The sequence below is a fragment of the Budorcas taxicolor genome, chromosome 6 (assembly GCF_023091745.1).
Source record: "Budorcas taxicolor isolate Tak-1 chromosome 6, Takin1.1, whole genome shotgun sequence".
Taxonomy (NCBI): domain Eukaryota; kingdom Metazoa; phylum Chordata; class Mammalia; order Artiodactyla; family Bovidae; genus Budorcas; species Budorcas taxicolor.
The window spans coordinates 116,431,689-116,458,555 of record NC_068915.1 but is presented as its reverse complement, the minus strand read 5'-3'; the positions used below and the strand labels follow the sequence as shown (position 1 = coordinate 116,458,555).

Sequence of the window (26,867 nt, the reverse complement as noted above, 5' to 3'; positions counted from 1 at the left end):
TCATACAAGACGGCACTTTATTCAGCCTTCTCCTCACACGAAATCGCGGGTCTAGTCTCCAGCAGTCTCGAGGACAGGCGACCCCAGAGGCCGGGCTGGAGCACAGCGGGAGCCAGACACTCAGACAGCCCTGCCACTTCCCACCCCAACTGTAGACGGGCCACATGATTCAGAAATTGTGCTCTGAGCTGTTACCCAAACATGTTTGGTATTTTAATAAAAAATGCTATTTCTAAAAAAGGTGTTGACACGCAGCCCAAGGAGGAGGCCCTCAGGTGAGCTGGTCCTGCTGCTGTGACGGCCACTGCCTGGAGGTGACGCTGCACAAATTACGCGGTGCCTTCGCTTTCAAATCTGGAATTGGATACTCCAAAGTGACTCTGGAAGCTACGTCAGTCTCCTGAATCCTTAATAATGGGGGGTGTTCAGGTGGCGCAAAGCAGGGAGAACGCCGCTGCGCTTCCAGCGGGCACGGCGTCACAGCCCCGGGGACTTGAGCACGCTCCTGAGAAAGCTCAGGAAGGCGGGGGCAGGCCCCGGACACCCAGCTGACAAGACAGCCGCCCTGCTGCCGCGTCATACCCCATGCTCACTCCCAGCACTGTTCACCGGTTATAGCCGCACCCGGGCACTCTGCTCAGCTGCAATAAATAAAGTTTAGGACAGTAAAAACAAGCGACTCGAAAGGGAAGCCTGCAGCAGACAGGCCCGGGTACAGATGCCGGAGAGGGGTCCCGCCGTGCCGGGGTGGGGGCAGTGGGGAGGAGGTGCTGCCGTGGGGTCGGGGGCTTGAGAACATGAGGGGGCTGCGCTGGGTGCCTGGTGAAGGCGGCAAGGTGAGGACGGGGCCGGGAAAGACTAGCCTCTCCTCAAGCACGCCGGCCACCACGAGCGCCACAAGCAAGCACACTACTGCAGCGGAAACCCAGGCCACTCCACACGTGAGACAACTCGTAAACACCGAGGGAGCACCTACAACACACCCCTGAAATAACCGAAATAAAACCCTTTAGCACCCACCGCCCCCACAAGGGTGTCCACTGGAGGACTCAGAGGTACTCCGCTCGTCCAAAGTCCGTCAGCGGCTGAGCACAAGGTCTCAGGTCACCTGGAAGCTGTGCCCCTTTGCTCGTCCTGCCGGCCCCACCAGCCTCAGGTCTCCCAGGGCCCACGTCGGTTCACCACGGAGCGCTCTGGCTGGCCCTGCCCAAGCCAGATGGTGCTGGGCCACGGCCACCCGGCTCCCGGACCTGCCGCATGCCCGTGGCCAGGGGCCTCAGGCAGACACAAGCCCCTTGAGCGCCCCCACAGCCTCTGGGGTGAGACACGCGGTGAAATCCATCTGAACACCCGGGGTGTGGGGTGAGGTGATGACATCCCAGCTTAGAAGCATGACTGATTCCTGCACAGGGGAGGCTTCATCTCCAAGGGCTTCACCAGCACCTCTCCTGGCGTAACTGATGCTCACTTTGCTCAGCTGGGCAGACTGTTGCGTGAGGAAGCTCAGCGCTAGCTAGCTGAAGGATCAGGTGAGAATCCAAGGTCACTCAGGAAAGGACGTGGATGCCCACATGAGAGTGTCAGACGAGGTTCCTAGGAACCGTGGAGACGGTGGGCGTGGTCTGCTCACTGGTTCACACTGATGCTCAGGAGTCCAAGTCCGAGACACGTGAAGCTGCTTCTCCAGGCCAAGGCAGCTGTGTCTGCTGGGCGCATCCCTGCATGGGTCCTCTCCTCCGCGGCAGACGCTACCAGGGGGCAAGCAGGGAGGCCCGAGCCACCTCAGGAACCGGGGGGCTGTGCAGGGCCACAATTCCCGCTGGCCGGCCACCCTTGCCCGCCACGGCTGAGACCCCATGGCACTGGGCCCCTGCTGACCCAGAGAAGCCTCCCTGGACGGGCGCGGGGGCTCCAGGCTGACTCAATCTTCATGGAATGATGAATGTTAAAAATTACTTGATTATGAAGTTTCTGATTTATTCCAGATAAAATATTAGGTCCGTCACTAAGAATCACTTCAAAGCAATCAGCATCACGTCGGGACCACTGCAGCGGGAGGGGGTGCGTGGAGGCCCGCGTGCCGGGGGGCTGGGCCGGCCCTAGTTCTGCGCCTCGGCCGCTTCCTTCTCCGCTTTCTCCTTGGCCTTCTCCTTCTCCTCCACCTTCTCCTCCTTCTCCAGCGTGGCCACGATCTCGGCCACCTGGCTGGTGGAGATGTGGACGTCTTCTTTGTCTACCAGCTCGATGACCTGTGCACATGGGAGGGGGCGCAGGGCTCAGGCCGCTCTGCCCCTCACAGCAGAGGCTCCCCTCAGAGCACAGCCGGCGGGACATGGCGACTGGCCAGGCAGGCCCTCAGCACTGTCCCCCTGGGGGCTGGGGTCCTCCACCCGCGCTGGCCTTCTGAGGACCAGACCCCCGACCCCAAGGAGCCGACAGACTCCAGAGCCCAGGTCACACACGGCCGAGAGAGGGGCTCTGGGGGCAGGAGGCCTGAGGTCGCAGCCCTGGGCAGGGCACCAGCTGGGCCTTCCGGGACCCAGGGCCGCAGGCAGGTGGGCTGCACAGCTCAGAGGCTGCAGGCCAGGCTCCGTGGGGCAGAGCGCCCGGAGTACCCAGGAGGGCTGCGGGCAGGCCCTGCACCACCATGGCCAGGACGCTGGGCAGCTGATGTTCCGGGTGAGAGTCCCCACTGGGCTGGAGACACAGGGGCCCCAGAGACGCCGGAGCCCACAGGCTCCTGACGAAGGTGGAGCCCAGCACTGGGGGCCAGGTGCCTCTCAGGCCTCAGGGGCCCGCGACCCACCTTGACGAGGTCGTCGATGTCGACCTTCCCGTCCTTGTTGTCGTCCAGGGCCGAGGCCAGGCTCAGCAGCTTGCTCTCAGGAATGTGCTTAATCTGCTTCATGGCGCTGATGAGCTCGGAGACGCTGATCACTGTCTCTCTGGGAACACAGCCTGCACATGGCACCTCACCCCCGCGGGCCCGCAGCCCAGACCTGACTCAGCAGCCCTCCACCCAGGGCCCCCTGCCCCATCAGCTGGGTACCCCAGGCCAGTGAGGACAGAGGGACAGAGGCCACCACTCCAGAGCAGATAGAGGGGCAGAGGCCACCACTCCAGAGCAGATAGAGGGGCAGAGGCCACCACTCCAGCGCGGACACGGGCAGAGGCCACCACTCTGAGTGGTTGCCGGTTGCACACAGCCGCCTGGCATGTCCAGCCTTTCCGGGGCGATGAGGACAGGGGGCTCCTCAGGCCCATCTGTGCCCGGGGCAGGGTGGGAGGGGCCACACTGCCCTCTGACACATGAGACAGGTGAGCCACAGGGCACAGCAGGTTAACCTGAGGGAACGCTGGCCCCTGCACAGGGGTCATGACTGCAGGAGCTCAGGAAGAGGGAGGAGGCAGGAGCGAGCGCGATGGTCTGAGGACACAGGCGCCCAGCGGGGCTGAGGCTGCAGGCAGGAAGGCAGGGAGAGGCTGGGGGCACTGTGACCCACGGAGGCTCTGGAAGGACCCGCGATGGCAGCCTGAGAAGGGTGGGAGGGGTGGATGCAGAGAGAGCAGGCAAGCTGCCAGAGGCCTTCCCCACGCGGCAACAGCACCAGCCTGCGCGTGTGCAGTGTCTGCGCGTGTGCAGTGTGTGTGTGTGCACACACGGAGTGTGCTAGGAAGACCTGACTCAGAGCCGCTTCAGTGACAGTGTCATGGAGAAGCTGCACCTGCTAGATCAGAGGGAAGGGGTGGCTGGCAGGTACGCAGGTTGAGAATGGCACTGAGTCAGAGGCCCCGGGACGGAGTCCAAGGGCCCACTCACCCAGCAGGCGCGCCCTCAGCGGCGGGGCCCAGCTTGCCCGCCTTCTGGTCGGCCTCCAGCTGCGCCAGCAGGCTGTCCATCTGCCCGATCATTTGCTGCACACGCTTGGTCAGCCTTTTGCTGGCTTTAGACTCTTCCACGTAGATTTCTTCGCCAGTCTTTGAAAGTTCCTTCTTGATCTCCTGTAAATCCTAATAAAATTATTTAGTTGTAAACAGACCATCTTAGGGCAAAACCTTAAGTTTACTTTTTGTAAAGTAAGTGGGGTCAGTCCAGACTGCATCATGGAAGTGGGAAGGTCTGGGCTGTGGTGGCACAGGCCCGTAGCTCCAGCCACAAAGCTGCTCACTTATGCCTGTCCACCATGCAAGTCTGTTCTCATCTTTGAAAACTCAAACATGGTTTTCGTATCAAAGGAAATTCGGACTCTTTTCTGAACCCTGACTGTTCTCCTAATGGATAAAAGAATCAAGGAATGGGACTGTCTGCTTTCCCTAAAAGCAAGTGTTACCGGGAACAATGGGAGGTGACATGGGAATTAGAGGACCTGCACAATGAGAGGGCTGCCACGAGGAGGAGGAGGAAATGGCAAATTATTTTTACAAATCTCAAAAAGGGAAAAAGAGCTAGTATGTAAGAAAGCCTATTTTGGGAAGTCAGGAACAAGCGTTAAGGCTTCACACACCAAGTGCCCAGGCTGCTCATCTCATGCCTTCACATGCTCAGAAACCGAGAAGACGCCTGCCCGTCGCCTACAAGGGCGAGTGGCCAGCACTCCAGGGGGCGCGGCCCACGGGAATGCTGGAGGAGAGGCCGAGTAGGACTTCCTGAAACTCAGCTTTCCCTCCGAAGACCTGTGGGCCAGCGGGCCTGGCCTGCTGGAAGCGTGGCCGGGTGCTGAGCGCGCCCCACCTGGCTGTAGTCCTGGACGTCCCCCTTTAGCAGCTCCAGCTCCTCCTTCTCCTTTGTCAGGGACTTCTTCTGCTCCTTCAGTTTTGAGCACGCGTTGCTGAGTACGTCAATTTCCTCTTGAGTTATTTCTTCTTCCTGGAAACAAAACCAACCAGCAAGCCAAAAAAACCTATGTGAAACAGAGTAACTGGATTCCCCGGAAGGGCTGGCCACCTTCCTGTCCGAGCCGTGTGTCCTCGCAGGTGGTGGCAGCACGCCCCGGTGCGCCCCCCCCATGCCTGAGGGCGCCTGTGCAGGCTTGCCTGGCAGACACCCACAGAGCCACCACCAGCCGACCGAGAAGCAGCGTTGCCCCAAAGGCTTCCTCGTGTCAGGAACCCCCCGCCCCGGGACTTCTGTCACAACAGACTCATTGCTGGGGTTCTGACAAACGGTGTCACACGGCTCGAGCTCCGTCACGCTGAGATGCACCGTGATGGCATGTTCCTTCAACCGCCACGTACAGTTCCATCCACCAGCACAAGGAGCCTGCTCACCCACCATCACGGCTATTGTTCGCTGTTGTTCGGTCGCTCAGGCGTGTCCGACTCTCTGCGACCCCACAGACTGCAGAACGCCAGGCCTCCCTGTCCATCACCAACGCCCAGAGCTTACTCAAACTCATATCCATCGAGTAGGTGATGCCATCCAACCATCTCATCCTCTGTCGTCCCCTTCTCCTCCTGCCTTCAATCTTTCCCAGCATCAGGGTCTTTTGTAATGAGTCTAGAAAACATGGCTGGTCCCTTGAATTTCCACATACGTTAGAATAAGCTTGTCAATGTCAACAACAAAGGATGCTGGGATTGTGGTGGTCCTTAATCCACAGATCAGATCAGTGAAGTCGCTCAGTCGTGTTCGACTCTTTGTGATCCCATGAATCGCAGCACGCCAGGCCTCCCTGTCCATCATCAACGCCCGGAGTTCACTCAAACTCACATCCATCGAGTTGGTAATGCCATCTAGCCATCTCATCCTCAGTCGTCCCCTTCTCCTCCTGCCCCCAATCCCTCCCAGCATCAGAGTCTTTTCCAATGAGTCAACTCTACGCATGAGGTGGCCACAGTACTGGAGTTTCAGCTTTAGTATCATTCCTTCCAAAGAAATCCCAGGAACGATCTCCTTTAGAATGGACTGGTTGGATCTCCTTGCAGCCCAAGGGACTCTCAAGAGTCTTCTCCAGCACCACAGTTCAAAAGCATCAATTCTTCGGTGCTCAGCTTTTCTCACAGTCCAACTCTCACATCCATACATGACCACTGGAAAAACAATAGCCTCGACTAGACGGACCTTTGTTGGCAAAGTAATGTCTCTGCTTTTGAATATGCTATCTAGGTTGCTCATAACTTTTCTTCCAAGGAGTAAGCGTCTTTTAATTTCATGGCTGCAATCACCATCTGCAGTGATTTTGGAGCCCCCCCCAAATAAAGTCAGCCACTGTTTCTGCTGTTTCCCCATCTATTTCCCATGAAGTGATGGGACGGATGCCACGATCTTCGTTTTCTGAATGTTGAGCTTTAAACCAACTTTTTCACTCTCCTCTTTCACTTTCATCAAGAGGCTTTTGAGTTCCTCTTCACTTTCTGCCATAGGGTGGTGTCATCCGCATATCTGAGGTTATTGATATTTCTCCTGGCAATCTTGATTCCAGCTTGTGTTTCTTCCAGCCCAGCGTTTCGCATGATGTACTCTGCATAGAAGTTAAATAAGCAGGGTGACAATATACAGCCTTGACGGACTCCTTTTCCTATTTGGAACCAGTCTGTTGTTCCATGTCCAGTTCTAACTGTTGCTTCCTGACCTGCATATAGGTTTCTCAGGAGGCAGGTCAGGTGGTCTGGTATTTCCATCTCTTTCAGAATTTTCCACAGTTTATTGTGATCCACACAGTCAAAGGCTTTGGCATAGTCAATAAAGCAGAAATAGATGTTTTTCTGGAACTCTCTTGCTTTTTCCATGATCCAGCGGATGTTTGCAATTTGATATCTGGTTCCTCTGCCTTTTCTAAAACCAGCTTGAACATCTGGAAGTTCATGGTTCACGTATTGCTGAAGCCTGGCTTGGAGAATGTTGAGCATTAGCTGGGGAGAATTAACGTCTTACCAACATCAAGTCTTCATGTCCAGGAGTGCAGTGAAGCTTGCTACTTACTGCTTTAATTTACCTCAACAACAGTTTATAGCATCCTGTACAGGTCTTCGTGCTTATTTCCAAATTAATCCCAAGTAGTTCACTTTTGGGGTATGATCTACCTGTGACATGTTTCTGAAAATTTCAACTTGGCTGTTCATCTCTAGCACTAAGCACTATGCACTCTCAGGTGGTCATGTCATCGGCGAACAGTCCACTTCCATGTGACTCCATCTTCTCCTCGTCCAACCATCCTGGCCAGACCCTGTGGCCGATGCGGAGCAGGTGGGGTGCAGACACCCCCAGCCGCCGGGTGTCCTCTGATCAGGGGCGCCCCTCGCGGCCCTGCGGTCAGAAGGCTCACCCCACGTCAGCTGAGAACAGGGCTCAGTTCAGCCCAGTGCTTTCCGCACCTTTGCTGAGATGACCGCTCACGGTCTCGCTCTTGTCTGTTAACGTGCTCGTGACACTAATGTTTCTGTATTCCTCAGACAGACCCCACCGGGTCAGGGTGCGTTTTCTGACTATTTGGCCACGTCCATCCTCATCCAAGAGCACCCGGCACTCATCCTGACCGCACTGGCCCCTAGCTGCCGCGCGCAGGCCTTCTTCACTGGCGCAGGATTCTCTCGGCGCAGAGCTCAGGCCCCAGAGCGTGTGGGCTTCAGCAGCGGCAGCTTGCGGGCTGAGCCTGTGGGGCCCTCCCGGACCAGCGATGGAACCACGGCCCCCGCACGGGCAGGCGGGCTCTTGACCACTGACCGCCAGGGCTGCCGGTCACGATGCACCGTCCTTCTCACAGCAGGCGCCCCTCACGTCCTGGAGTCTGCGGAGCACAGTCTGCTCAGGACAGACCCCTTCTGCGGCTGCCTCTGATGCCCCTGGTGTGGCCTCGGGAGGTGCTCATCTCAGGGTCCTCCTTCTCTTCAGCTTCCTGCCAAGAGTGCGTGCGGCGCAGGAAGGACTTCCCTCCGTGTGCGCAGCAGTACCGTGCGCTACGTTGCCCCGAAGCCTCTCCCTGTGGTGAGGTTTTCGGCGACAGTTTCCTGAAGCTACTTGGGTTCCCTGTCCCTGCAGACGGCCGACACCCCAAGACCCCTGCACTGCAGACAGGAAGAGGCACTGCCCTGCTCTCTGAGGCATCTTTCTCAGGAACTGAGGTTCTTTGTTTGAAGTTTTGTGTGCTTCCTGCTAAGTCATCCTTGGCAACCCTTAGTTCACAAGCTCTCCTGAGAGTTGAAACATCCTTCTGTGTCTCAGTCCTTAATCCAGTGGCAACAGGATGCCTCTCTCTCCACAAAGACAGCCAGTCATCCTGGCCTGAGTGCGGACTGAGGAGCCCTTCCTCCAGGCTGCGCTCTGCGGCCCCGACCAGACCCCGCCTCTGTTTCGCTTCCCGCCTCAACCCCAAACTGTCTTCAAAAAGACCCTGGTTCCTCCGGCCCTGACCGTTCCCAGGTCTCCTTTCAAGCTGAGGCCAGCCCAGGCTCCCAGGAGCCTCTTTCCTCGAGCCTCACGTCGGTGGCGTGGAGTGCTGATCTTCACCTGTCTTCCAGGCCATGACCAGGTGAAGCAGAGCCCACTGGGTATATCCCAGGCTACGCCAGCCCCCGTGCACCACTGCTCCCCGAAAGCTGCGCCTGCAGACACAGCTCACTTCAGCAGGACCCCCCAAACTGACACTTCATGCCTTCTCTTCTCACATGAACAGCTTTTCTCCATCCCGTGCCCCATCACAGGCCCTTCCTACCCACCGGCCTGGAGGGCTAGCGTCCCCCAGCTCCTCCGAGGCCCTGCAGTGGGGCTTTCCCCTCCACTTCCGATGACCCCATGCTCCCCCTCAGGGCTCCATCCTCACAACGTACCCCCTGGGCCCTCGGCACACCTCACCAAGCCCAGCCCCACCCAGGTGTTGACAGGCGTGACCTCACAGGGTCCCCCACCCCACAACTCGCTGGGAACCCCCAGACGCAACCTGCACCCCGCTTCCTCTCTCCTGCTCCAGCTACTGATGACGCTGCTCCTGCCCATGAGCACATCCCCCACCCAGCTTCTTCAGAAGCTGCTCCGCCCGCCACGCCCCTGTACCAAGGCCTGCCTGGCAGCAGGGGCGTCCCCGAGTGTGGGTCATGGCAGGATGGCGAGGCTGCCAGAAGTGAGCACCCCAGAACGCAGCGTGTCAGAAGGTGACAGCAGGTGGGCCTCCACAAGGACCTCACCAGCCTCCCTGCTGGGCGTTCTGCCCGAGGAGCACAGGCTGAGCCAAGGCCGGGCCGCCTCCCCTCTGGGCTCGCTCTCCAGGCCCCGCGACCGTCCACCGTCACCCTCCGCAGCCAGGCTGCAGCCATCCAGGCCCGCACCCTCGGAAGCCCCTGGAGCCGCTGGCATCCGGCGGCTGCACACTGCTCCCTCCGGCGAGCGCTGTTACCTTCAAGCCTTCCAGGACGGGCGCGCTGTCCTTCAGGACCTCGGAAGGCAGGGTCACAGCAGGCTCTTCCAGCTGCAGCTCAGCCACCGGCCTCCCCGGGGCGCCTTCGGCCACTACCTCAGGCTCCGCTTCCTTCTGAAACGCAAGGCCGCTGCCGGCTCAGCACCCCCAACAGGACCGCAGTCTTCTGGGGCGTCCACACCGGCAGACACACCGCGGGCCAGAGAGCCGTCTCCGTGAGGGTGGTCTGCGGAGCCTGACCGGCCGGCAGCAGGCCCACCCCCACGAGGCTCCCCTGCAGGACGCTCCAAGCCAGCGCCGAGTGGGGTGAGGCACACTCATGCCGCTCCTCCTCCAGGCCCCAGTGTCCACAGGGCCTCGGGCCCAGATGGCAGCGCCCGCTTTGCCCCCGCCCGCCCCGCTCACCGCTGCCTGGGCCGCGGCCGCCTGGCTCTTCCGCTGCAGCTCCTTCTCACGGAGCTCCTGCTGGATGGCCGCCTCCTCCTGCAGCGTGGCCTCCAGCTTCGCCTTGTTGTCCACCTGCTCACCCTCCAGCTCGGCTGCCTTCACCTGGGCTTCCTTCGCCTTCAGGGAGGGGAGCCCGTGAGCGTGCTGATGCGGGGCAGGCGTCCCCGCCAGCGCAGCCCCGGCGCCCAGCCGGTGCCTCTGGGCGCTGTCCCTTCCAGGCCTGATTCCCAAGGAGGAGGACCCCAAGGGTCACCTTCCCACGTCCCGCAGGGCCCTCAGGGGAGGAAGGACAGACGAGAGTGAGCTGGGGGCGTCTCCCTGAGCAGTAAGGGGTCTGACAGCAAGCGGCAGAGGGCCCGGCCACACGCACCACGATCTCCGGGAGGGTCTGCAGGGTCGACTTGAGCTGGTCGGCGGGCGACAGGGTCTCGGGAAGGTACATGGCCCGGGACAGGATGAGCAGCGACGTCGGGATCTCCTGGTGCAGGTGCAGCTCCAGCCACTGTGAGCGGGAGGCGAGGCCCAGGCTCACCTCCAGCCCGGCCGCCTGCAGGGCCTGGCCGAACCCTGCCCTGCTCTGGTTTGCGTCGGGGAGGGGAGGGGGGCGCAGGCTGGCAGCAACCACCGCAGCAGCACCTGAGTGAACCCCGTCGCCCGAGCAAGCCCTTCCAGAAACACCTCAAGCCCTACAAGGGGTCTGTTGGCCGCCACGCTCACACTCGCTGCCCACCTCAGGCCCATGAGTGGCAGACGCCCTGCAGCGAAGCCACGGAAACTGGGGAACACTGAGCAGGATGAGGCGCTGGGGCTGCTGAGAGCAGGGCCTTCACAGGTCGGGCTGGCCTGGGTCTCACTTGCCTACACCCCCGGCCTCAGCAGAGGGACGTGTGGGAATCTCCCAGGAAGCTGGCCTGTCCCTCGGGCATCCTCACAAGACCAGGCGGAGCGGCGGGAAAGACTCCAGTGGTGACCCAGAGCCTGCGAGGGTGGCCCAGGGCCCTGCCCAACGCACCTGCTTCAGCTGGCCCCGCAGGCGGTCTTCTGTGACGCCCAGGGCCCGCATGCCTCGCGCCCGACACGCCGCCTGCAGCTCCTTGACGTTCAGGCTGTCCACGCCCTCCTCAGCGATCAGCTGTCAAAGGAAGAAGCTGGTGACCTCTGGAGGGCTCACCCTCCTCAGGGAGGGTCTATGCTGTCCCCATGCACACACTGGTCTAAGCGTGTGATTCGAACCTCCCTAACACACTCTGCCAAACATGAGACAAACATCCCCGCCCCTACCCAAGGTGCTAGTTCTGAGTTTGCAGGGACCAGACAGTCTGACAGAGGGCGGGACCTCAGGGTCAAGGGCCAGGCCCCACCGCGGGATGCAAAGATGCCCACCAAGCCCAGGCCCCACTCTGCCTGAACCCCGCAGTCCTCCCATCGCCCCACGCGGCCAGCGTCCTCTGTGTCCCCAGGACGGCAGAGGAAGGACTGGACTGGGGTGACTGCACTCGAGACGCCTCCTGACCCTCCCTGTGCAGCCTGAGGCCACAGCGAAGCACACAGGAGTGCCCGAGCAGGAAGCACACAGGACTGCCCGAGGCAGATGGCACAGCCCTGGGGTCTCGAGGAGCCTGTGCAGGGATGACGGACGGGAGAGAAGGATGATGGGCAACAGTGCCCCCTGTCAACCCGGGGACAGCTGCAGCACCACGTGCAGCCGTGTGGGTCCCCGCCACACCTGACGGGTGGTTTCAGCGCACGGCCGGGAGGCGATGCTGAGCCGCGCCCGCGAGGACCTCACGTGGCCCCTTTAGACACAGCCACCCCCAGGCACAAGTGTGCTCTACCCTCTGTCGTCCACACGCTGCGGAAGCTTCCAGGAGGCCCTGAAGACCCACGCAGCCCCTGTGTCGGTGAGCATGACGCACCCACAACGGTCCTGCTCCCACCGCTCGCCCAGGGCAGGACGTCTGGCCTGTCCCCAGCGCTGAGTGATAATGAGACGCGGCGTGAGGACTTGCCCTGCCCGTCCTCCAGCAATGCCCGCGGCCCCTCTGCGCGCACCCCTTGCGCACAGCTGCGTCCTTTTCCAGGGGCTGCTCTGACGGCAGGATGCATCCAGGTCACCACGAGGTGACCTGCAGGGGCCTCACCCCATCCTCCCCCGCAGGCTGAGCTTGTCCCAGCGCCACCGCTGGGCACGGAGTCCATCCCTGCTTCCACGGCCGCACCTCGCCTCACGAGGGTGACTCGCCAGCAGGAGCGAAGCTTGCTGCTTGCCAGACACGGTCGCTTCCTGATGCTCCACCACAGCCTGGCTTTCCTTCATCTGAGAATATCCTGATTTCCCCCTCATCCCAGTTTTCTCTGAATCTTTAATTCAATTTTTATTTTTGCTGAGTACAGGACTGAGCTGACAGTTCTTTCTTTTTTCCCGGCACACAAAGAAACACTTCCCAGTTCCCCCTGGCTTCCAGGCTTCTGACGAGAGACGCACTTCCACTCAAGCCGTCCTGCAGCCTCTCTCAGCACTTTCAGAACTACTTGTCTCTCCGGCGCCTGTCCGGTCCTGTCTTCGTGGGGGTTTCTGTGGGTGCGTCCTGTCTGGGACTCACTTGGCTTCTCACGTCTTTTGCCGTATCTGGGAAACGGCCAATGGGCAACACGCCCCGCTGTCTGGCCACTCGGTGCTGGCGCCCACCCACTGCCTTTCTCACTGAGGTCCTTCCTCCTGGTTCTTAGCACGAGGAGCGATTTTCAAAGGAGACTGGACACCCCAGGTTGGGGGCTACGAGGTCCTGGCACTCTCGCCTTCTGTCCTAGCGGGCTCTCTCTACAGCACTCTGGCGGGCGTGTGACACAGACAGTCTGGCATCTACCAATCCAAACTAACAGCCACAGTTGTCTACATTGCCCCTGTGGACTTTCCTGGGTGTACAAAAGTCATATTTCAAACTCTCCAACCACAGACCCCGACCTCTGTTTCCCTTCCTGCCGAATCAGAGACGCCTCCAGCTGACCACTCCTGCCGCACCAGGGGTACAGGCCAAGCCGCAGCTCCGCCTCCGCTCATCTCCTGGCCCGTTTCTGCGAACTGTGAGCACGTGCTCCTCCAACAGCCCTGAGCGCTCTGTGACGTCAGTCATACCTGTGAATTGCATTCTGGGCATGTTCTGGAACAGGTGGGGTGTGGCCTCCACTGAGGCCGGGGCAGAGGCTCTTCCGACTGCTGGACCGGGTGGGTGGACTCTGGGCCCGTTTGCATGCTCGCTGGCTGGGAGGGGTAGGAGAGCCTCCTGCCTGGCCCCTCTTGACGCCACTCTAGCAGGGAGGACGGGGTGGGGGAACGAGCCAGCCCTCACGGACCTCACTGACAGAGCTCCGCTGGCACGGCCCCCACCACCCAGCGTGTGGGGGACGAGCTTCCCGTGGCGTCTGGCTGCAGCAGAGCAGGCACTCTGTCTTACCAGGTGACCCCTTTCCCTTGGTCAAAGGGTGGGCTTTCAAGGTATGTCCTCACCAGTGATTTCTGGCTTCTTTAGGCCCAAGGCTGGGTCTCTGAGGCACAAGACCTCCCAAGTCATTCCTGGGGTCTCAGGGGCTTCTCCCTGCTTTCCAGACTTCTTATGCATGTTTTCACCTCATGTCAGGAGGAAAGTATGCCCCGTCCACTTCTCAACAGCAAAGATCTGGCCGCCCCCCACCTCCCAGGAATCCCAGCACTGAGGTCAGGCCGCCTGTTCAACGTCACGCAACAGCAAGTGGCAGGGCCCAACCAAGGCTGCCTGCTTTCAGGCCGCCTGTCCCCAGGTGGGGCAGCCACATGGCAGGCTTTCCACAGAGCGGAAACACCACGTCTCTTCATGCCTACAAAATGCGGTACTGATCTGCTTCTGGAGAACAAGACGGAAATTCCCGTTTTACCTGAAAACGGGAATCTCAGAGGATGGATTTAAGAATAATCAGCTCAAGAGGAAGAGAGGATAGGTAACCAGATGTACTGGGGGGCGTGGTGTTGAGACGATGGAAGCACCAGAACCAGGAAACAGGAGCACAAAAACACCGCCTCGGATGTTACTGCAAGACTGCTAAATGCAAACAAAATCTGAGGCACTGCAGAGAAAGACGGCCGTCTTCAGAGGACAGCAACAGGCCTGGCGGCTGACACGCACTCAGCAGCATCTTTAAACGTGAAAAAGACCTGTGAGCCCTGGGTCCCCTGCCCAGCGACACCCTGCAGGAGGGACGCTAATACAGAGGGGACTCGTCCAGTGGAGGAAACAGGCAAGAAGGCCCGGGGTCAGGAGGAGAAACACGCGGTGGAGCACAGACATTAGCTCAGGCGCAGAAACGCAAGCAATGCTCACAAGGGAGAGGGCAAGTGCGGCGGGGACTCTGCGGGGCCCCAGCACGCGTGTGGCCCGAAAAGCATCTACTCTGCCAGAGTCCTGTACTCAGGGGAGCCGGCTGTAAACTCTAGAGAAACAGCTCAAGTAACAAGTAAATAACAAGCTAACGGAGAGAGGACACAAGAATAAATACCTAATTAACGCAAAAGAAGGCAAAGAAAGAGATTAAGTGGGACGTAAGAAACAGGCAGGAGAAACGGGAAGAGTAAGGACTAAGCGCAGCAGCTGCGAGACAGGAGGCCGTCCGCGCAGGCCAGAGCGGCAGCAAGCACGCGCGGCGGCTGCAAGGACGGGGAGCCGCAAAGGAGGCCAGCAGCAAGCTGGCCCCGCTCTCAGACACCAGGTGCCACAGACTGAAGGCCGAAGGGGCACCTGAGAGGATGCGGGGCTCCTCGAGACCTCTCCCCGTGAGACACATACTCGAGGTGCGCTGCAGGCCAGGGGGCAACCAGGTCGTGGTCAGGACCTGCTTTTGACTTCCTGCCCTTTAGTCCGGAGGCCCCAGTTCTAGGTCACTATTTCTATAGGATCTATCAAAGATCTGGGGCAAAATCTACATTAAAAAGTAATGATTAGAGTGCTCTTTAGGGAAGCACAACGTTAGTTAAAGTAATGGTTAATAAATCACGACATACCTGTATAATGAAACATTAGGCTGCCGTGAGACCCACCTTCTCAGTGCCTACCTCCTGTCACGGAGATGGGCTGCCACGGTGGCTGAGCCCCGCGCGGCCCCAGCACTCGCCCCGGAGCCCGGCCGCGCGCCCACCTTGTCGTCCGCCTTGATGGAGCGCAGCCGCATGGTGAGCTGGAAGCGCAGGAAGTTGTTGGTGCCGATGGACTGCAGCTCCAGCAGCTTGCACAGCGCCACCAGCTGTGGGCGCGTGAGGTTGTCCAGGGTCAGCTCATCCTCAAACAACTTGGAAAAACGCATGATTTCCTCGTTGCTGGGCCTCTCGCCCGTCTCTCGGATCTGCGGGAGCCATCGTAAGGGTCACTACCAGCAGGCTGTGTGCCCGCCCCCCCCCCCCCGGCAGCCCCACAACTCTCGGGCACACGCCTCAAGTCAGGACAAAGCAGAAAGGCAGCTCAACGCTCAGGGACCCCCACAGGGAGCGGCCCCTGGGACCGCCGTTATGCGGCACACGGGTCCGGTCCCTGGACCTCGCATGCTGTGCCAGCAGGGCAGAGATGGCCGGCAGGAAGAAGCCGGGGTCTCTCCATGTGGGGCAGGAGGCCCGCCTCCCCCCTGACTGTGGACATGGCCATGGGGCAGTCTGTCCCCTCCTCCCCTGTCACAACTGTGGGTCCTCAGTTCCTCCCCCAGGGCCGAGGCAGTCAGGAGACCCAGATGAGGCTGGTGGACGGCAGTGCACATCTTTAGGACAGCGGTGTGGCCTCCACGGGCATGGGGCGGGACCAGTTACATCCCTCCAGCCCCGGCCCTGAACCCCAGCCTCACCATGCACAGTGAAAGAGGGGGAAGGGCGGCAAGGAGCGCCTCCGGAGAAGGCAGGGGCCCCAGCCTCTAACCAGCTCCGGGGGCCACAGGCCCAGCCACGGGGATGCAGCACCACAGCACCTTCTGGAAGAACACGGAGAAGTCTTTGGTGGCACTCCCCTTGGCAGCCTTGTTCTTCAGGGCCATCTCCTCGATGGTGTCCTGCAGGAACTTGGCCAGCTCCAGCTTGACCCGCAGCTCCTTTTTCAGCCTCTCCTCCTGTGAGGTCAGAGAGGGCACTGCACCCCAGCCTCCAGCCGCTGCCTCCTGGACGGTGCAGCCCCAGCAGCAAGTGCACGTGCCCCAGCCCAGCCTCCCACATGCCCCCTGACAGCACTTCCTCCACTGATGAGCTGTGTTCCAAAACCTTCTAGCTCATGACTTAGGCAATTCTGTGTGACACACTCGCCCCCTGCAACCCCCAACCACAGATGGGACCACAAATTCCATAAAGAGCCAGCCAGTAAAGCTTTTCAGACCCTGTGGGCTGAGCCACGGGAAGCATGAAGGCCATCAGACAGTACACACACAGCGGGGCACGCGTGTCCCCAACAGGCCTCACTGCCCGGGCGGGCAGGGCCGGTGCGGGCCTCAGCTGGCCAACCTCAGCCTAGAGCCGTGCCATGCCCCATGGACGGGTCTCCCCTGTGGCTCGGGGAGCAGTGCTCTAGGGAAGCTGTGACCTATGACACTCCTGAACAATGCAGCTCCATAACTGCTTCAAGCCGGGGCTGGAACAGGCCGGTCACCTTGCTGGACTGGGTCTCGAACGTGGACGGCAGCATGTTGGGGAAGAGCTTCACAGCGACGGGCAGCAGGAACTCCATGAAGGGCACCACCACAAAGACCAGGAAGGGCACCAGGCGGAAGAGGTCAGCGCAGATGCGGAGGAACTGGACGGGCAGAGGGCCGAGGGTGATCGGGGAGCAGGCCTTTCCACAACGGCCAGGGCAGCGGTGGCGGGCCCTCCCAGGGAGCGGACAGGGCTCCACAGGCACCCCAGGGGCCAAACCGTGGGGTTTCAGAAAACCTGGGTGCGGGGCTCCCCGGCAGGCCAGTGGTTAGGACCCCTCACCCCCACTGCAGAGGGCACGGGTCAGACCCCTGGCTGGGGCTCTATCACCCACACTGTGTGGGGTACGGCCGAAAGAGTTTAAAAAAGGACAAGAAAAGCTGGGTGGGAGCTAACCCTGTGTGAGAAGTGGGGCCCGTCACCAGCAGTTGCTGCACGTGGGCCGGCCCAGGGCTTCCGCAGTCGCCCCCTGGCTCGGCAGAGAGCTGGACAAAACCATGCCCTGAGGACTGGCCGTCAGCGAGGCCCCAAGGAGGCCTGCAGCCACACCTCCGGATTCCACACGCTGATAAAAATCAACTCTGTTTCTCTACACGCTCAATAAACAAATGGAAAATGAAGTTTTTTAAATTCCATTTACCTACAATAAACAAAATATGGAAGCAATCCAGAAGTCCACGGATGGGTGAACGAGTAAACTAAGTTGTGGTCTATGCACAGGATGGAAGGTTATTCAGCCTTAACAAGGAAGGAGAGTCTGACCCCTGTCACAAGGGTGAGCCTTGAGGACAGTGTGCTCAGTGGAACCAGCCGGTCACAAAGGACAGACCCTCTGCAAGCCCACTGATATGAGGTCTCCCTCCTCTGACTTCCCGAGGAGTCAGATCGAGACACGGGAAGTAGAATGGTGGGGCCAGAAGCTGGGGCCAAGAGACGGGAAATGTTATTTAAAGGAGGCCGTTTCAGCTGAGGAAGAGATTAAAACTGTTCTCGTGGTACCGACTTCACCACAATGTGAATGGACTTAATGTCACAGACTGTTTATTAAAAATGGTTGAAAATAAATTTTAGGATGCATATTTTCCTACAGAGGCAAATTCCATTTAAATATCATGAAAAAACATGGAACCACACACAGCTGCGGAGGAGAGAGGGAAGAGCCCCGTCTGACTCCCCACACGCCCCGGAGGGGCCCCACTGTCTATTCTCCGACATAGGGGGTCTTCATGCCCTGCTGCCCCAGCCCCGGTCAGCTATGCCTCCAGAGCCGGGTCCCTCTTCGGGGGCGGTGCGGACGCGCCCATTACCTGCCTGCGCTCGCGGCGGGTCAGGCTGTGGCCGTGGAGGATGCGCCAGAGCGTGCGCGCCGCGATCTTGGTGTCGATCCAGAGCAGGCGGAAGCCGTGGTAGTAGTGCTTCAGCTCGTCCAGGACGCGCTGCCCCAGGGGCTTCCGCACCGCCGCCTGTGCGGGCGGGCTGTACACGGGGCCGCCTTCCTCCAGCTTCTTGTTCTTGTCCTTGAGGGACCGGAGGGACTTCTCCACCACGGAGTCATCGCCCAGCGGGCGCGAGCAGTGCCAGCAGCGCACAGGGAGGAGCCTCGGCGCCGCCAGCACCGCGCACGCGCGCTCGGGCCTCAGCGTCCAGCAGCCCAGGGGGTCGCCGCGGAAGGAAAGGTACACGGGGTGGACGGGGGCGCAGCCGCCCAACGGAAGAGGCCTTGAGGAAGAAGAAAGTAAGTCCCGGTGAGGCGCCAGCCGCCTGCCGAGGCGGCCCAGCGGGCCAGTCACACCTCCCAGCCAACTGTCCCAGCTGGACAGACAGACTCCCGGCCCCTTCCTGGCAGGGAGCCACGCCCACCGTCAGCGGTGAAGGGGCCGCTCACAGAGGTCTTGTGGGAGGCCAGGGGGGCTGGCCGGTGCCCACAGCCTCAACGGAGCAGGTCAGACACAAACAACCAGCAAAGGCTCAACCCCCAGGGCAGACAGACTCAGCCTCTGCGTGGGGCCCCTGGGCCAGTGCTTTCTCCTAAGAGGCGAGTACTACCGAGACCTTCCGGCTCCTGAGCAAGTTCTGAAATTTAGGGAGAATGTTCCAGTCAAGAGTGAGCCGGACCCGGGCATCAGCGGACCAAAGGCCTTTGTGCAGGACAAAGGCGCAGAGTAGAGCCTGCAGCCCAGGCCCGCCCCTCCTCCCGCACCGCCCCCTCCGCCAGGCCCAGGCCTGTGCCCGCTGGACACCCCACAGGGCGGGCTCTGCCCCGCGCTTCCTCGGGTCCCTGACCCTGCAGGGCCACCCTGTGCTTGCCCGCTCAAATCCTCACATGCGGACCACCTCCCCCTGGACCGCTGGCTCCAGGAGGCCCAGCGAGGAACGAGTGAGCTGCCCGCACATCTCGGCACCGTCTCCACTGGCACCACATCAGGTCCGCAGGGCACCTGAGCCTGCAGCAGCAAGAGAAAACCAGTGTGCTCCCCCACGCGACACAGCTGTGCGCGCGGGGTCTGCCTGCAGAGGGGCCACTCGAGCAGGGCCGCTGGCTGCAGCCTGAGTTTCTGGAGCCTGCACCGGGCACTCTCCAGCTCTCAGTGCCCATCCAGACCTAGCACGGCCCTAGGTCTCGGCACAACCAAGAGGCCCTCCTCCAGTGGCAGAAGGCCTCTCGGAATCCATCATCGAGACAAAATTTACGTGCAGTTCTCCTTCTGAGTTTCACGCCTTCGTATCTCACCTGTCCCTTAGAGACCTCTCCCTCTCACGCACAAGTCCACCCTGGGGTGGCCAGAGGCCCAGCGACAGGGCCGTTTATTGCCGGCACACCCTCACTTCTTCCCACCTGTCCGGCCATCTCTGCGCACCTGGTGTGCTGCCAGCAGCGGGGACTCGAGGTCTGTGCAGCCCGGCCCAGGTCAAACTCCAGTTTCGCTGCTGACTGCCACGTGACCTGAGACAGGCAGCCTCCCCGCTTCCGCGAGCATCCCTTGGGGATGAACCCTGGACAGCTCCTCAGGCCCGCTTGGGGTGGAGACACCGCCAGTCGGGGTGGAGGAAGCTCTGCCCTCGCACGCAGGGGCACTGCACGGCCACGTTGGCTCTGGCCAGCTAGGCAGGGGCGGCCATGGCCTCTCTTATGTTCCAGGCTCTTGCTTCTGCCTTAAAGGGCCAGGCCAGTCCTGTCCCACCGGTCCCTCAGCCCTGCCCTGTCCCGAGTCCCAGCAGCTGGAGAACGGCCTCGCCCAGAGCCCAGCGGGGCCACACCTGCAAACTCTGCCCTCCCAGCGGGCGGTGACCACGCCCACCCAGGAAGGTGCCTCGCCTCCTGTCTTCACCAGGCTTAACTACCCACTTTTCCAACCCCTCTACCTAGGAGGCAAGTGGCTTCCACGAGGTGTGACGTCAGTGACAAGGCGCAGCCAGGAGGCGAGGACAGAGACCCCGGAAGGCAGGCGCGGCAGAGCAGCCCGTGGTGCGTCGGGCGAGGGCTGTGAGGGCCCAGGAACCCGGCTGCCTTCAGGCACAGTCGAGAGGTTATCAACCGTCTAATCAGGGAGATCTAGCTATCTTCTAAAAGTACAAATTATATAATTTATCACTGAAAAAAATCTCCAACAAAACGAAGCTAACCTGGGCACCGCTGCCTCTTGGTGGGCAGAGGGCGGCCCCGCTCTCCCCAGCTGCCAGGGCCCAGGCGTCCATGTCCTGGAAGCGCCGGCCCCTCAGCTGTGCGGAGCCAGGACCCCACCACCCACCCCAGGCCCTGCAGCTTTTCTTTTCCTTCTCTCTTTTGGGATAAACCACCTTCAGAGAGAGAGTGTGTGTGTACACACCATGCCAAGTGAAAGCAACGTCTCAACAGGAAGCACATGTTGCTGGAGGAGGCCCGGCCTGTCTGCCCTGAGGACGCGGATGCGCATCCACCTCAGCCCAGCGCCCTGCCAACACCTTCCGGGAGAGAAGTGAAGCAGGGCCAGCAGAGCGCCCAAGGCGCCCGCTGCAGCGACCCGAGCAGCTCTCCACATGGCCACGGCTCGACCTCGTGCACACCTGCCAACCCAGGGGTCAGCGTGCCTACATAGCGGCCCGAGGTCGGGCCAGGGGGGTGCCGACCTCTGTGGCCCCTCAGCTCCTCAGGGCAAACAGGAAAGGGAAGGCAGGATGCAGAGTGCATCAGGCAACAGGCACCGTGGCCCAGGAGCTGCCCCCAAAGCGCAGGCGCCCAGGGACCCAAGGGGACCCCACCATCGGCGCAGGACAACGTGCTCGTCGGCTGGGACCCGGGCACCGCTGCCCACAACACCCGCTGGAGGCTTGGAGGCCCCAGGACAGCCTTGTGAGGGCACTTTAACTTTCTAAACGCTGTGAATTTATACAGCGCTAGAGTCACTATAACACACGTCACGGTAACGCGTGAGTGACTACAGTTCTCTAGTCACAGACCTGGCTACCGAGACTGGAAAAACTACACCAGAGGCAAGCGCATCGGCAAGGAGAAGCCGAGAGACACGACGGTGTGCTTGGCGGTTAACCACCAGGTGAGCCGGAAACAAACTCACAGAGCTGAGCAAGGGGCCGCACACATGCCGCCAACAATCACGGGGAAAGCGGACACGGGGAGCTCCTGCACCTCCAGACGGGGCGCTCTGCCTGCGCAAGGAACCCCCCCCCCCCCCCCCCCGAGAGAGAAGGTCTAAATGAGGAAAACAGCTTACCGCGGGAAGACTGAAAAGTCAACATCCCAAGTGACGTTGCAAGCTTAATGCCATTCCAGGTACAATCCCCAAAAGACCATTTCAGAGCTGAACTCATTCAGAAGGTCGTCTGGAAGGCAGTGGGGGAACAGAGGCACCACCAGGGGCGGACCCTCCCTGCCCAAGGGCGGCGGGCGCACCAGCCCCACGAGCACTGGGGTCGCCGACCCGGGACACCGGCCCACCACCGGGCTGGTCCAGACCGGCGAGGCCAGTCCACACGCAGCGGTAGCCTGTTTGGCAGTCACAACCTTAAACCCAACGACTTCACACCAAAACCTGACAGCTGACCCCGCGGGACCAGACCCTGTACAGCAATCCCCCAGCCACCTCCCTGGGCCCCCAGCCCCAGGAACGCCAGCCACAGGCTACAGAGGCCGCTGGGGACGCTGACAGCTGGCAGGGCGCACTGCAGCGAGAGCAGAGAGGGCCTAGGCTCGCACGCTAACGCCTCCACATCATAAAGAGATTTCATGACAACAAAGTCTGGGGACTGTCAGGAGAGAAGCCTAATCAAATCAAAGCCCGGAGCTGGCTGGGAGCACCCCGGCAGAAAGAGGGGCCGGCAGGGGCTGCTGCGGGGAGGGGCTTTTGAAAACACTTCGTCGTATCCCCATCACACACTGCACACGCACCCCTGCCCCTCCACGAAGGAGCTGCTCTCAGGCAGAGAGGCTGGGCCGGCTCTTCATTCTAGCACTTGATGTTAGAACCAAAAACTGAAAATACGCTTACACACACACACTTTTGCTTTAACAGCCAAGCGTGAACAACTTGTGCAGTCTTCGTTTTAGGGAATTAAATCTGTCACAGGAAGCAATCTCCCGGAGTTTCAGAGCCAAGAGGAGGCAACAAACCAACGAAAGAGCCCAAAGCAGCCAGCTCCAGGGACAAGGGGTCACCAGGGGCTGGACACTGTCTCACAAGAGGGATCGTGGGCGTCCACTCCAGGCACCAGGGTAGGTGCACGTGGCAGGTGCACACAGGCGAGGGTCAGGAGAGCAAGCCTGGGGTGTGGGCAGGGGTGGCGGCAGACGGGGAGTGCAGCAGCCCCACAGGAAGAAATAGGGAAGCCCTCCCGCCTCTCAGCAGTACCACAGACCTCCCGCCTCACTCCAGATCCGTCCCCAGCACCGGCAGGGAGAACCCCGGGATTAGTCCACAGGGTCCTCTGGGAAGGACCGAGCGTGGCGCAGGGGAGGGTCTGTGTGCGTTCACAGAGAAGCCCCTGGAAACAGCAGCTGCGTGAGGATGGAGGAGACTCAGCGCTCTGCAGACAGCAGACACCACTGCAGGTTTAGAGCACAGATATAAGGGCCTTTCTGTGGCCCAGGGCTAAGGCTCCACACTCCCAACGCAGGGGCCCAGGTTCAATCCTCGTCAGGGAACTAAATCCCACATGCCACAACTAAGACTCAGCACAGCCTAATAAATTACTTTAAAAAGACCAGAATAACACACCAAAAAGGCTAGTAATACCTGTAACAGGTACTGGGATTATGAGTGTTTATTTCCCAAATATTCACTGAAGAATGTGGCTACATATGTCAAGGTGCAAAAGATACAGATTTAAGGGAACAACGTAGGATATACCACCTACACAAGCCGGGAACTGCAACACCTGAGCACTTTCCAGCCCCCACGTTTAAACAGGCAGAAAGTGACGTTCATTTACTCACACGTAGCTCATCAGCCCCACGGCGCCGGCACCACTGAGGCGGGCCGGATCCCCAGCAGGACCTGCGACAGAACGAAACACAAAGTCAGTCTCAAACAGTGGCTTCATGCAGGCGTCTCTCCCATCTGTGGAGCCAGCTTCCGGAAGCCCACTCTGCGTGCTGCGAGGTGAGGGCTCTGCCCCGGGCGGAGTGCAGTGTCTTGGGAGCGTCCCTGGCTGAACGCACCTTAAGTGGGGGACCAGACTCTAGTGGCCGTGGGCCCAGGGAGCCTGGGCCTTCAGGTCTCCCCAGGTGGGACCACCCCGACTCACTCCAGCTGCCTCTGGTGGAAGAGGCAGGGCACACGTGACCCCCAACAGGCAGACAGCTGCACAGAGCAAGCAAGGTCACGTCAGGTCAGCTAAGTTCAGCTGCTCAGTCGTGTCGACTCTTTGCAACCCCATGGACCGCAGCACGCCAGGCCTCGCTGTCCATCACCAACTCCCGGAGTTTACTCAAACTCATGTCCATCAATCCAGTGATACGATCCAACCATCTCATCCTCTGTCGTCCCCTTCTCCTCCTGCCCTCAATCTTTCCCAGCATCAGGGTCTTTTCCAACGTGTCAGCTCTTCACATCAAAGTATTGGAGTTTCAGTTTCAGCATCAGTCCTTCCAGTGAATATTCAGGACTGATTTCCTTCAGGATTGATTGGTTTGATCTCCTTGCAGTCCAAGGGACTCTCAAGAGTCTTCTCCAACACCACAGTTCAAAAGCATCCATTCTTCAGCACTCAGCTTTCTTTATAGTCCAACTCTCACATCCATACATGACCACTGGAAAAACCACAGCTTTGACTAGATGGCACGGGCCCCGTCCAAATGACCCAACACTCTCCATGCCCATGTGAAGGGTGGGGGTTATGAGAAAGACCAGGAAAACCAAAACCAAGAGACGACCGTTTCTTGGATAAACCATGCTGCTGAGCACACAGCACATTTTTAGGGTTCTGATATACTTCTGATGCTTTCTCTAACTCTAGCTCCCAAACCCTCACTCCAGCCGAGGTGGACCCGTCTACCTTGTCTCCCGAACAGAAGCCTCCCCACAACCTTGCAACAACCAGACCAGCTGCCACAGCACCCAGAGCGCCCTGGCAGCCCCTTCCCCTGCTCTCCCCACGCAGAAGCCTTCACAGTAATCTCAGAGTGGGCTCCAGGCTCTGCAGGAGGTTGCCAGGCCCCTCAGTCCTCCCGAGGGCCCTTCTGTGCTCCCTTTCCCAACACCCACCCCGCGCCTCTGGCCCTAGCTGCGTCTCCCACGACTCGACTCGACTCTCCAGAGGGAGCGCAGACCCACAGGGAAGGGCTCCGTCCCACGGGGCTGTCACCACTTCGAATGCCAGTTGCAAGTGGGGTCTGCAGGCTGCCCACACTTCTGCCAACTACAAATCTGGGAGTTCCCATGACCCCTTCAGTTTCAATAATTTGCTAGAATGTCCCCCAGAACCCAGGAAAGTACTCAAGCCAACAGTGTGGTTTATTATCAAGGATACAGGTGAACAACCCGATGGAAAGGGATATAGTGTGAGATCTGGGAGAGTCCTTGGGTACAGGAGCTCTTGTCCTCACTGCCTGGTAGGCACCCCCAGTCCAAAAGCTCTCCAAGCCTCCCGTTCCAGAGTCCCTGTCTTCAAGGCCTATGGATTATCAATTACACCCTCGGTCACTGGCAACTGAACTCCATCTCCAGAGCCCTCCCCTCCCTGTAGGTCTGGAAGGTCCCACCCTCTAATCACAGGTTCGTAGCTAGCACAAACTCTGGTGTGTGGGAAATGCTCATGATGAATAGCGAAAGATCTGCTTATCATTCAAGAAATCCCGAGGGTTTTAGGGGCTCCGCCAGGAACCCAGGATGGGGAAAGAAACCAAACTCCTCTCTTCCTATCCCGCACCTTTAGTCACCTGGCTTCCAGGAACCACGTTCTCTGGGTTCTCCCTGCTAAACTCCAGCAGGATCCTCCCCAGGCACTCCATACCTGAACACACGTGGGTACACGAGGCCCTCTGGTCCAACGGGCACCTCACATGCAACAGCGCTAAGAACTCCTGGCTCCCCAGCCTGCTCCCTTGTTTCAATAATGGCGGGAGGCCAGGGCTTCTGTCTCATATCCAGTCCTTGGCAAATCAGGTCAGCCCACCTCTGCAAGTCCCGGCCGACTCCCAAGTCCATGCCATGCACAGTAACTTCCTCCCAAAGAGCACAGTGTGCAAAAGGGCGGGCAGTAACTCCACAGCAGACACCACCTCAGCGCGCTGATCAAGGTCAGCGGGCCATGTAAGCCCAGCTGCAGGAGGCAGCTTGGATGGAAGGGATGGGGACACACTTCTTCACCTCCGGGGTCTTCCTCCCAAACCCCAAACCTCAGTCCAACCATGAGAAAAGCACCAGACAGCGGGGTCGCACAATGTGCCTGACCAGACCTCCTCAAAACTGTCAAGGAAAGTCTGGGGAACCATTACAACCAAGAGACCAAAAAGAAATTGTGACTGAATGTAATGGGGTGTCCTGAATGGGGTCCTGGGACAAAAATAAAGGACATCGGAATAAACTATGTGCAGAATCAGGGAACCCTGAATACCTTATGCACTGTGTAATACTGTGCGTTTACTAATCATGGCAAGACTCAAACTGATGTAAGGTGTTAATAATCGGGGAAATGTGTTCCAGAAACAGGCTGCCCCGAGCTCAGCTGGGAGCATCATTTCGAGGGTTCTGGGACTGGCTCCCTACAAGCCCAGCCCTGGGTCCTAACCACCTCTCAGCCCCTTCATGTCTTAGTTACTATGGGAAACACCTGTGTTCCCGGAATGATTCAAGCACTAAGCAAATTCAGCTAATTTTTAAACTGCAAATCATGCTACAGAAATGTGTGCAGCCAAAGTATCTTTACCACCATCCTTAAGCAGAAAGAAAAGAGAGCAAGCGAGCCCTGAGAGAGAGGTGAGGATTACAAGCTGGACTAGGCAGCCAGACAGACTCTGGGTTCACAGAGTGCTCGCGGCGGCTCCACGCCCTTCTCCTGACTCCAAAGGTCTAAGCAGCTAATCAGCCATCAGTGTCAAAAATGACAAGAACCATGTTTTCTAGGGTGCCTTTACAAAGGGCAAATACCTTGAAACAGGTAATTTTACTCGAGAATCTCAATCTCGTTGGACAAAATAATAAGCAACCAACTGAGAAAGCGTAATATAAAAAGGGACACGGAGAGCGGGTCAGTGCAGGCGCCCTCCATGTGGGCTCCCGAGAGCCCTGCCTCAGGTGCGGTCTCCGGGTCCCAGCTAGCGTCTCTGAAGCTCCAGGGACGAGGCCTGCCTGAGGCCATAGGGAAAGGGCCTGGGGCCATGCACGCCCATATGGAACGCCATCAGGGTGTCAGTCCCGTGGACGTCCCGCAGGACGGGTACCAGTGCCCGCCGTGCGCCCCCCGCCATCTCTGCAGCCCCGAACGCGGCCCGAGGGCAAGACTGTCTTCGCGAGTGGGCGCCAGGTCCGCCCGGCTCGACCACGAGGGGGGAGCGCCGACACCGCCCCAGGCTGTCAGCGCGCTCTCTTCACAACTTTCCCGACGCAGCGGCCGGTGGCCGGGCGACTAAGGTCACGGCGCGACTGAGTCACGGGCCCGCTCCCGCCCGCGCCCTCCCCACACCCCGGCCGGGCGGGGCGGCCGGGCGGGGCCGCGCGAGGCGACCCCCTCGGGGGGACCCCGGCGCGGGGCTGGGCCCGAGCGCCGCGACCCGCCCGGTCTGAGGGGGCGGCCGGCGCCGCCGCCTTCCGCGACCCGCCCATCCCGGCCCCAGCCCCGCGCCGTCGGCCGGGCGCCGGCCGCTTACCCCTCGGCGCGGCGGCGCGCGGCGGCGGGCGGCGAGCGGGCCCGCGGCCGCGACAACTCCTCAGTAAGATGGACGCCAT

The 26,867-nt window shown here is 60.0% G+C and overlaps 1 protein-coding gene across 2 annotated transcripts; it reads right to left on the bottom strand.

Moving 5' to 3' along the window:
* LETM1 (leucine zipper and EF-hand containing transmembrane protein 1) lies at positions 1-26,867 on the bottom strand. Of its 2 annotated transcripts, XM_052641677.1 has the most exons (14): positions 26,789-26,867; positions 22,916-22,976; positions 17,796-18,207; positions 16,445-16,588; positions 15,777-15,914; positions 14,964-15,167; positions 10,810-10,929; positions 10,168-10,299; positions 9,756-9,914; positions 9,330-9,464; positions 4,733-4,867; positions 3,821-4,011; positions 2,807-2,945; positions 1-2,249 (listed from the first exon to the last, which is right to left on the bottom strand). In XM_052641677.1, the coding sequence occupies exons 1-14, from the start codon at positions 26,865-26,867 to the stop codon at positions 2,100-2,102; spliced, it is 2,199 nt and encodes a 732-aa protein (XP_052497637.1). In that variant the 3' UTR covers positions 1-2,099. The 2 variants fall into 2 exon arrangements, with proteins under 2 accessions (XP_052497637.1, XP_052497638.1); XM_052641678.1 differs by lacking the exon at positions 26,789-26,867 and having other exon boundaries at positions 9,330-9,461; positions 22,916-22,971.

What these genes read in the sequence shown, in the direction of transcription:
- LETM1 (XM_052641677.1), bottom strand. Translation starts at nt 26,867, where the DNA reads ATGGCGTCCATCTTACTGAGGAGTTGTCGCGGCCGCGGGCCCGCTCGC. An exon ending in TCGAGACCCAGTCCAGCAAG is followed by an intron (nt 15,915 to 16,444) that starts GTGACCGGCCTG and finishes CTGACCTCACAG; the next exon opens with GAGGAGAGGCTGAAAAAGGA. An exon ending in CGGCCGCGGCCCAGGCAGCG is followed by an intron (nt 9,465 to 9,755) that starts GTGAGCGGGGCG and finishes CTTGCGTTTCAG; the next exon opens with AAGGAAGCGGAGCCTGAGGT.